We start from the raw sequence: 10754 nt of genomic DNA on the forward strand, positions 1-10754 counted from the left end.
CCTCTACTCCCCCCCCAAAAAAAAAGCACAAGCCAGCAAAACAAAATAAAAGCACAGTCATTTTCACAGCAACTGCTTACAGGTTCAAGGCACAAATAACAAGATGCAATGGTCCCTAGAAAGTTTCCCTTTCTAGAAAAGTGCACACAAGCCAGAACACAAACACAGCTGGCAGAGTGCTTCTGGAGAGCAACATACTAATTACAGTTGCATTCAGTATGTAGCGATACTGAACTCATTGTTCTTTCTAAATGCTGTATGAAATTCTTTACCTCTTCTTGCCATTATCATCTGTCAATTATGAAAAAGAAAATTAAATTAAAAAATAAACCACAAATAGTTCCACGAGCACTGGAACAAAAGCAGCCAGTCACAGGTTTTATCCTTCACAGTTGACAGGTGTTACTCTGAGAAGCATTTCCCATGCCTGGAGCCCATGTAGGGGCTCCTTCAATGTCAGCTCCCTAGAGTACAGGAAGGGGTGAGCAAAAGCTGCTGCCTGTCTTTGACAGAGGAGCAGGAGACACACTGCTGTCTACACTCACAAGACTTACTGGAATACAGTTACATATATTCAATACTAAGTCTAGTTTGGATTGGCCAATGAGTTAAGATATTTTAGGGTGGCCTGACACACAGGACTCAATCACATTAACTACACTCTCAGAAAACAAACTGAAGTAAGTGCAGTCATAAAATAAACATTAAGGTAAATATAATTATAAGTTCTAGCAATTAATTTACTTACATCTCTATCTACTGTTGTTGCAAAACCAATAGCTTCCTTCTGCGTGCAGTTGACAGCCTTCTGCAGAGTATAAATAACTTGTTCATAGGTATGGACTTCGTCATTAAACAGCATGCAGTAGTAAGTGTCACTCTTCTCCCTTCAAAGCAAGGAATGAATTTATATAATTCAAAGTAATGTAATTTAAGAAATCAACTTTTTCATTCAACAAAGTGTTCCACCAAGCAGACAACCCGAGCCTGGGCTTCTTTTGCTATACTGGAACATATCTCAAAAATTTATTTGAAAAGGACTGACCATCCCTAACTTCTATAGGAATGTGCATCTTTCCTGCAGAATGAAGCCCAAAAGGAAAACAAATCCTAAGAAAATACTTAAGTCTGAGTATTATTTTTGAACACTTGTTGATTATAATTTGTTGATAGTTTCCTACTAAGGAAAACACATTTCCTTCCAATGCAGCCGAGCTCAATATATCCCCCCAAAACTTCTTGGAGATTTCACTGATCTTGGCTTTATTTTGTCACGTTTCCCCAATACTGCATAAAGGTCCAACAGACAACAAAAACTTGGCAATCTCTTGAAAAACCCAAACTCCACAAACCTCAAAACCAACACTTAAGCTTACATAGATTCAGCGCAATCTTTTGATTTCCATCATTTATTTACATAGCATTCTTACTCACACAACACAAAGTAAAAGGAGATACTACCAAGCTGTCACAGATGAATACATGACCACTATGATGCTACAATACACTTAAACAGCCCGTAATGCTTCAAAATTTGTAGTAAGTGGATCACCAAAAGTACAAAATACTTTTGCCATCAGAATTTCAGTAACTCTGATCATAAGAAGTTAACCTGCCACTTCTTCTACGGTATTTTACTAATACTTCCTTTTCAAGATTAAGAAAACATTGTTTCTTCAATGCTACAGAGAGAAATGGGCTGTATAATCACAAAAGTAAAAAATATGAAAAAAAATATTAAAATTATTTTAGTCTATTGTCTACAAAATATTCCCAACAACTTTAGGAAAGGCAGAAAACGTACTTAAAATCAGAATTTGCATTTTCTATTGTAAATATCTGCAAGCCTTTAAAAGGCAGAAGACAAATGCTATACTTACATCATTTCTAGGCCAGGCAATTCATTTTCCTTTTCCCATGTTAATATATCTACTGCATATTTAAATGTGATGGCAAAAATATTGTAAGCTCTTGCTACCATATCTTCTGGTAACTGCACAAGAGGATCCTGGAAAATAAATGTAAATAGCAATTGAGAAATGAAATTACATTCAAAACTGAAATTGCCAAACCTGCACCTCTCTTTGTCAAAGGTGATGTAAGCATCTTTAATGATGTCTTTATTTAAGTGACTTTACATTTGAAAGGAATAGAGTCAATAACCACCCTGTTTTCTTTTTCCAGTTCTTCACTGACAGTGACCAAAGCAGTAATCTAACATTCAATATCTAAAAGTTAACTTGCCTCTGATTACCCACTCAAATTCTCACAGTTCTGCATTTGCACTTTCATGGTTCCCACTTACACATACCTTCCAAGATAGTTCTTCTGAAGAACTTTTAACCCCAGCTGCATTAAAATGTGCTTTTTCCATTAAGCCTTCAAAAAGATAATTTGAAATCACTGTATCTTTTGTTCCACTTACCAATATTAGTAAACTGCAGAATACAAACATCTCTGAATCTATTGCCTTGTTTTATACGTAGCATGCGTTTAGAGGCAGAAGCCTTATCTATCCAAGCTCATACAACATCCAGCACACTGGGATCATGATTTATGATGCATGTCTCTTACATGCTGTGGCATATAAATAAATAAATGCTTAAATGTAAGTAGGTATTTAGTAACAACCTGCCCATGTCTCCGTCTTGCTCACAGATAGCTGTTCCCCTTCTGTACCTGGACCATGCACCCACTTGTGTCCACTCTGCACTCTCCTGGGTGCCCTCCATTTGACATCTGCAGCCACTGTGCCACTACAAACTCCTTCTCCTCTCTCTGCCAGAGCAGAATGGCTGCTGCTGCAGGTAGGGGAACTGAAATGAGGACAGGGAGGAAGAGCAGTGCTGCCTCAGTCTGCAAAGTCAAAGGGACCACTTTTTGGAGCAGCAAATGAGAACCACTGCCAATTCTCAATCAGGTAGTACAGGTACCACTGTCATTTCCTTCCAATTCATTTCAAGGGATTTGTGTGTGAACAGAAAACATTAAAAACCTCTTCTCTGAAAGGATTCTTCTTCTACTATTTCAAATTTTTAATGTTCAGAACAACCAGTGCCTCTTCTAAAAAACTGGAAAGAGAACACTGCATGCCCTGCAGGTCACCTAGATATGTACTATACATTGGGTCACTGACTCAATTCATCATTTGATATTTTGAAGTATGTGTAATTGTTAGCCCATTAAAGTATTTAACAGTAGCCCAATTTCTATTTTAGGATTACCTAATACCAAATTCTGTGTTTCATTACAGCTTATGTTGTACAAAAAAAGGCCACAATAATCTTTTCAGAACTTAAGTCTGAATTATCTACACGATGCGTTTGATAGTCAGCAATTCACCTGTACTAGTGAAGTTTATTCACCCACCCATCCCAAGATTCTTTTGGAATATTTGTAAGCTTTACAGGAGTGTTAATAACTGCCATTTCTCTGCCTTTTTTTTTTTTTTTTTTTTTTCTTCATTTAAAACTTATCTAGGGTATGAAGAACTATCAGTTACCAAAAGCAAAGGCAAATCTTAAGCAGCAACACTGCCTCCATTCCCAGATGTCCAACATTCCCCATTCAACAAAGACATGTAGCAGGGCAAGGCAGAAAACAGGTTCCAATAGTGCTCAACAAATGATCCTTGCTCCACCTGAACACAACATTGCGTAACATAAGAGATCTCAATCCCCATCACTCACAGGGTAGAAACACAAAGCCTGCCCAGCACCTTAATTTTTCTGTCACTCACACTGACTGTGTCAGTATCTTTGGACAGAGTGACAGTCCACCCAAGATTTCAGAACAATAGTTTCCTAAGGCTGCCCACTGATGTAAAGTGGCATATAGATCAAGTGGGGAGTCCATACAGCAGTGCTAGAATCTTGGTGTTGAGATAGTGGTAACAGATTTTAGAAGGACCACTGTCACTGCAAATACAGCTACAGTTGCTTCACTTAAACTATCAGATCAGCAAAATTACTACCAAAAAGTAATTTTGCCTTATATTTTCCATTCTAAAAAATGTCACTGAAATTATATTACATAATAGACATGAGCAGCTAGACCAGAAGCCCAACTAGTCACTCCCATTCCTGAGATGTAATAACAGATACTAAAGGAAGAGTATAAGAAAAGGACAGAACACTCCTCTGGTCTTCAGTAACTTAAGACACTAATACTTCCCACATTAAAGATGGTATCTGCAATTTTTAAATGCCTTTGATAATTTTTTCCCTCCACAAACATGGTAAATTTCCTTTTGAACATGTATAAACTTTTAAGAACAACAGTGTTTTGTAACAGTTAGTCCAACAGCTTGAATTAATACTCTAAGTAGCATGTTTTTTGCATTTCATATGTCCAAGTCATTATGCTGTAAGAAATGGTGAAGATATGTTCTCTATTTACCTTCTCCATACCAAACAAGCTTTTATAGACCTCTACCTTATATCTCCATTATGGCTTTCCTGTAACAGCAAGTTATTTAGATTTTAAAAAACTGTGCACTTTACGTTGGTAAGAATAGGAACATATGTTGCACAGATAGATTAATTTGGCTTCTTCATGCACATGATTACATACAGATTTTTTTTTTCCCCACGCGGTAGACTCCTTTCACCTTTCAGAATAAGACAGAAAAACAAAGAAACAGAACTAAAGCTGCAGAAGCAACCAATAACATACAAAATAAAGCCTTCGAGTAGAAAATGTCATTCTAAACTCCGTAAGTTAGCCAACACATTAATTTTGTCTAATACATTATGTGGTTCAAATATTGTTATTACATTTCTCTCCCATCTCTCACGCATGGTATACAAGACTAAAAATAATCTCATATGAATGAGTTATATATATACAAAAATATATACACAGTTAATGTTTTGAAATATGATGCCTCAACTGTTACTACCTCCTCTTCTGCTGTCTCTGAAGTGTTAAGTTCATGCTTTTGACAGTAAGGACCTTCTTTCCAAGCTTCTGTATCACCACAGTCACAGAAACCTCCTCCACCTGATGTTGTCATCTAAAATTATTTAAAAACAAAACAGCTCATGTGAATATGCATATACACATATGCACATTAAGAAATCAGTACCACAGCTAAACTACAAAAGCACAATCACACCATCTGATAGCTTTAACCAGTACTCTGCCAAAAAAGCACAGTGGAACTGTGTTGTTTCTATGATGGCTGAAAGCTTATCACCTTCATCATTATGCCCACGTCAAAAGAAAATTCAATTTAAAAAAAAACCACAACAAAAAAATGCCAACAAAAGTTTCAAAACCCCCCCTGAAGGCTGTGGGTTTTTTTCTGGTTTTCAGTTTTTCTAAATCTATTACTTGCAATGCCATCTGTACTATTTAAGATTCCCACATTTTCAGTCTGAACAAAGCTTAAATAATTTCACAGAGAACTATTACTCAGTGAGTAAAAGATGTGCTGTTTACAGTAACAAGAGTTTACAGACAAAACTTACAAATTGTCCACATAAGTTCTAGTAAGCATAGAAAAAAGTATCTGAAAACTGTAATGATACATTTACACTGTTTTAATAAAATTGATTTTAAAGCTAAGATCATCTCAAATTAATAAGTGTAATAATACTCTTTTTGAACCACAACTATTAACTGATTGATAGAAGAATTCTTCTTTCATCTATTTTTTGCCATACAGGTACATCCTACAGGATCAACAAAATTAGACAGACATTTGAAACAACATTTGCTTACACTTTTGGATGTCATCTAGACTTGTTAATTCACTAAGCTTGCAAACTAAAAACCTACATACAAGAAATATGCTGATATCAGCAAATTGGATTGGGTTTCTTGGGGCAAGTAGTTGTGTTTGGGTTTTGTTTTTTTTTTTTTTCCTAAACCCTAGTGCTCAGTGTAACCATGCAGTGATCTGATTTAAATTAACAGCAGTGCAGTATCGTCAAAAACAGATTTACAAAAAGGCTACACTGGTAGTTTTCACTTAGCTTCCTAGTTTAAAAGCACGCCAAGACCGTCTTGGTTTTGTTTGCAGGGTTGTTTGAACTAACTTGTACTACTAAGAGCAGTAGATTACAAAAATAAACAGCATTTACAGTTTTAGTTTGCTATTTTAACTTTATATTAAAAAACCAAACAAAAATCCTGCTATTGTACAGAATTTTATAACAATTCAGATATTTAAATAAGTTTTATTTAAAAGTGGTTTCTTTAAGGTTTTTCAATATGTCTTTAAAATAGTCAAACATCAAGGTGAAAGTAAGTCAAAAAGCTAATACTGTAGGGCACTACAGGGCACACATTAAAAATAACATACTTACATTTCTAAGCTTAACTGTTGTTAAAGTGTTAACTTTCAGAACGTACACTCAGATCAAAACACTAAAGTTCTTGTAAGTTCATTACAGATGTAATTCCAAACTTTGTGTACATCCAACATTTTGAAATTATATATATGAAATTATGTATACATTCTTAAGTTTTAAACAAGGAGTTTCATGCAGAGACAAAATCATTAATGACTACATCAGACATTCCAGCAGTATCACTAACCCTGTATCGGTGTTCTCTGTGAATACTTCCAAGAAAGCACTCCATGCATAACACACAAGTTGGGTCAACTGCACAGTCTCTGAAGGAAGAAAAAAAAAAAAAAAAAAGAAAAAAAGAAAAAAGTGGGGGGAAGGAGCATTAAACCAATGTTTTTGCCTTTAATTACATATTTTACAACAAGTAATTTTCAAATATCACCAATATGAACCTTCCAACTAATGTGTATATTATTCTGAAAGAGGAAAGTGATGGCTTCCAAGGAGGGGGAAACAGATTGAGGAGAAAAAAAATCTGTTCTTGTAACAGAAGAGGGTTTAAAATATTGTCTGGGTAGCACGTATCCTTGGGTGATAAAGCCATTGTCTTAAAGAGGTGAGACAAGTACACAAGCAAGTAAGCAGATGAGTTACAGAAGACAGTACAGACGAACAGTATAAACCCAAGCAAGTTCTCTTGAGTAGAGAACACAAGCATTAACAATCTCCAGCAATCAGAAAAGACATGTTTTTCACTGAATCCCAGTAAGAAAGCACACAACAGATTAGATCAAACCTCTGCTTCTAAGTTGAGCCCTACAAGCTCACTGAAGAGGTCCAAGAAAATTTCCTCAACCAGGGGAACAGAGACTTTAATAAGGTCCTGTATCTGAGCACTGCTATATTAGATAGAAGTAGTATTTCTAGCAAAAGGGGCTAAACAAATGAATGAGACAATTATACTTTACATTTAATTGTCTCCCTAAGAAACACTGAAAATACATGAACCTATGTAATGCAACTGACTACAAGGCATCTCAAGATTAAGGGAGTCAGGTTTTGCAATGTAGAAATAACTACCAAGTGAATGTGTCTTATGGTGGTTATTATTAAAACAAGAATTTAGAGAAACAACTTTGTTCAAAAGAAAACAACAGACATCCTATGAAATGTTATTATCAAGAATTCTCTTAATTTCATTTCACCAAATAAATTAAATCAGGTAATCACTGAAAGATAATCAGGCAACCATGACTTACTATGCATAAAGTACCATTTTCACATTTGTTTTCTCCACAGAAGCCATCAAATTTACCCAAAGCTCCTCTGTTTTAGAATCATCTATGTTCATGGCAATTTTTTAAATTATTAAAAAAATTAAAAACACTTACTGCAACATAATATTGATTCCTCAGAGCCCTAAACTTGTGGCAAATATACTTACAAACTCAGAACCATTTGCCAAGTAATTTCTCAAACAAATAAGGGTGCTTATATCTAAACCAGAGGCAGACATGTAAGCTTCACAACTGGACAGAAAAGCCACTGTTTTTAATGTATTTCATGGACTCAGAAAACAATAATTTTCTGTATCCCACAAAAGTTTAAATTAAAACTCTCATTATTCTTCATTAACAAAGCAAATTAGTCAAATACATTATTAACACACAATAGGAAACATTAACAGTTTTACATCTATGTTCAGTACTTAATTGAAAGAAGGTGAGACTTCATCTCGATAGCAGCAACAGCAAAAGTATTCTGTATTCACTGCTGACCCTGACTTGAGCAGAGAATCAGAGAAGATGGCCTACCAAGACATCCTTTCTAACCTGAATAATATTATGATTATATTGTTGTATTTAAATCATTTTTCTGCTGAAACAAAGACCCTGAGTATGAACAGTACATTCACTCATTCTCTAAATTCTACACCGATGGACTGCATTATTGCATGTTTTCATCATACCTGACAGTATTCTCCAGGAGATACTTTACATTTTGAATTGTTGGTCTTGAAAAACAAGTGTTGAGAAGAAACTAATAGAACTCCACAGTTTCAGTTAGGCCTTATGAAGAGCATTTGATCATTAACATATTACTTCTAGGCTGCAATGCAATTTCAATTGAATTAAAACACCAGTTCTGAGGTTTGGGTTTTTTAGTTGTTTGGGACCAGAATTCATTAAAACGTACTAAAGAAACTGTGGAAACTCTTTTTGTAGCCTCTGACAGTCCTCAGCCTCCCAATCTCTAATTTTCTACTCAGATCTCTTAACTTTTTCACAGGTGTGAAGGAAGAACTTAAGAACACCTGAGAGGAAATACAGTTTTCTTAGTGGTTGAAAGGATCTAAAGTACCCACCAGTTTAATCTCACCCATCTCAAGATAAGAGGTCTCAAAACATTTCCAAAACTACCAATTCTAACTGATCATTGAAACAGAAATGCAGAAGAGGCAGCTTGCTGAGTTAAGTATCTCAAGGCCACCTTGAATCAGAACTTCAGGGAATAAGGCCAATAAGGTATCATGTTTCTAGAAAAGGAGAGCAGTAGAGAGTAAAATTCTTCTACAATCATTCTCTCCTTGTAAATGACGGGAATGCAAACTCAGAAAAATAAACCCTCCAAATAAGACAGACATTTCCTCCCCCAGTCACCCCACCAAATGGAGGTTACACCTGTTTTAGCATCCAATAGATTGGTTTAACAGGTCACAGAATGAAGTCTAAAATACAGGATCAACACTAACAGCTGGTATTAAACACTTCAATTACATGCACAAACACCTGCCCACTTACTCCTGATCAATGCCCTTAAATCACACAGACAGTTCACCCCTCATCACTTTCTTAATCTTGCATTTCTTTTGTACAAAGAACACTCCACTTTATACTAATAAATATTTTTCCATTTACAAACCTGTACTGTGACAATTTTCCCCTGGTCCCACCTGTCATGAAACATTGTAAAAATACATTTGAGGTATTAACTTTTCATTAGGACAGTACATTCTTATTGAAAAATGTTCCATTATTTCACAAACTATAGATACTTCACAATATTAAGTTGAACTACCTGCAAGAATATGTAGGTTCTCCCACTTTAAAAACACGGCCACAAAGATGGGAAGGTTTGTTCGCTTGCTCAAGCTTTGGAAAACCAAATGCAGGATCTTCACCACAAAGATACCATTCCATTGGTCCCAGCAAAATGTGTTGTGCCAGCATGTCTTCTCTTTGTGGAGCAGGGTTAGGACCCCTGCAGTAAATTTTTGGTACATAATAGGCCAGATGCTGGTATACTTCTTTCTGAAGGTCATTTGCTTGCAGCCATTTCTTTTAAATTAAAAGGAAAGAGAACACAAATCATTCATTAATAAAAATACCAAGCATAGTTCTATCCATCAAGATTAATTTTTTATTTCTAAATCAAAAATCTAAAATGGCATTGCAAAAAGAAAGCATGGCTTTCTAGTTTAAGTGCTAAATCTAGACGATCACAGAAGACAGGCATTAAGGAAAGGAACAATTTGTTTCCCTTCTTGCACATTTTATCCTTTTGACATACAAAATTATTTTGAAAACCACAAGATTTATGAGTCTAAATTCTTAAAAATGTTCCTCTGGGATGCATGAGCAGTAAAATGTCCCAATATTAGCAGTGAGTTTTAAGTTAAGGCCCACACTGTGCTGGTTGCATTTTTGTTTTGGAGTGCAGACCGTTGCTGCCAGCTGGGGACACAGAGCAGCAGCGGAAGCCTGGAGTTGGCAAGGAACAGGCAAAGGCAAAAAGTACAAGGAGAATGGCAAGCACAGCATTAGGTAACAGTCCCTCTCTTACTTAATTTCAACAAATTACCCATGGAAGTGAGGGGGTTTTAGTTTTCCTACCACCAAAATAACTTATCTGAATTACTATTTCAAGTGTGATGCTAGATCTGTGAATTCTCTTAGTCAATCAACTGTAAAAACCACTGTTGACAGAGCTTTTAAAAGCCATCAAACTACGGTCCCTGCCATAAGCCACTGAAAAACTCACCGCTCTTTCTAGGTATTCTTCCCTTGCATGCAACGTACAGAGTAAAAAAAAATCCTTTAGGACAACATTTGTTTTGTTTCTGCCTTGTGGATTACAATTTTATAAAGGTTTAAACTGTAAATGAAGGCTGCAAGGTTTTTACCATAAACAAATGGGAGCAAGCACATCCTGCAAGTGTGCACTGATTAAATCCTGTGTTACATAAACAGCCTTAGCACACCATTTCTCATTGTAATTATGACAACCAGATACCCCCTGGCAACTTCAGAATCAACCTAAAAGTGTACATGAAAACCGAGAATTAATTATACCAAAATAAATGGGTTTGGTAATCAAATGCTACAGCTTGATTTACTCTGAATTATTTATGACTTACTCTTAAGAAAGTTTATGTTTGAAACAACACAGTTGTAA

General features: G+C 35.7%; 1 protein-coding gene across 1 annotated transcript in view; it reads right to left on the bottom strand.

Annotated features, from left to right (window-relative positions):
- LOC104521362 (E3 ubiquitin-protein ligase UBR2-like) overlaps positions 1–9637 on the bottom strand; it is a gene marked incomplete at both ends in the record, with an annotated part of 14799 nt that extends 5162 nt beyond the window's left edge. Inside the window, 5 exons of the mRNA XM_029083851.1 lie at positions 749–887; positions 1881–2008; positions 4901–5014; positions 6544–6622; positions 9378–9637. Of these exons, the coding sequence (XP_028939684.1) occupies positions 749–887; positions 1881–2008; positions 4901–5014; positions 6544–6622; positions 9378–9637 (720 nt within the window). The remainder of the gene's footprint in view (positions 1–748; positions 888–1880; positions 2009–4900; positions 5015–6543; positions 6623–9377) is intronic.
- Positions 9638–10754: the final 1117 nt, after the last annotated feature.

The sequence above is a fragment of the Antrostomus carolinensis genome, unplaced genomic scaffold (genome assembly GCF_000700745.2).
Source record: "Antrostomus carolinensis isolate BGI_N321 unplaced genomic scaffold, ASM70074v2 scaffold49102, whole genome shotgun sequence".
NCBI lineage: Eukaryota > Metazoa > Chordata > Aves > Caprimulgiformes > Caprimulgidae > Antrostomus > Antrostomus carolinensis.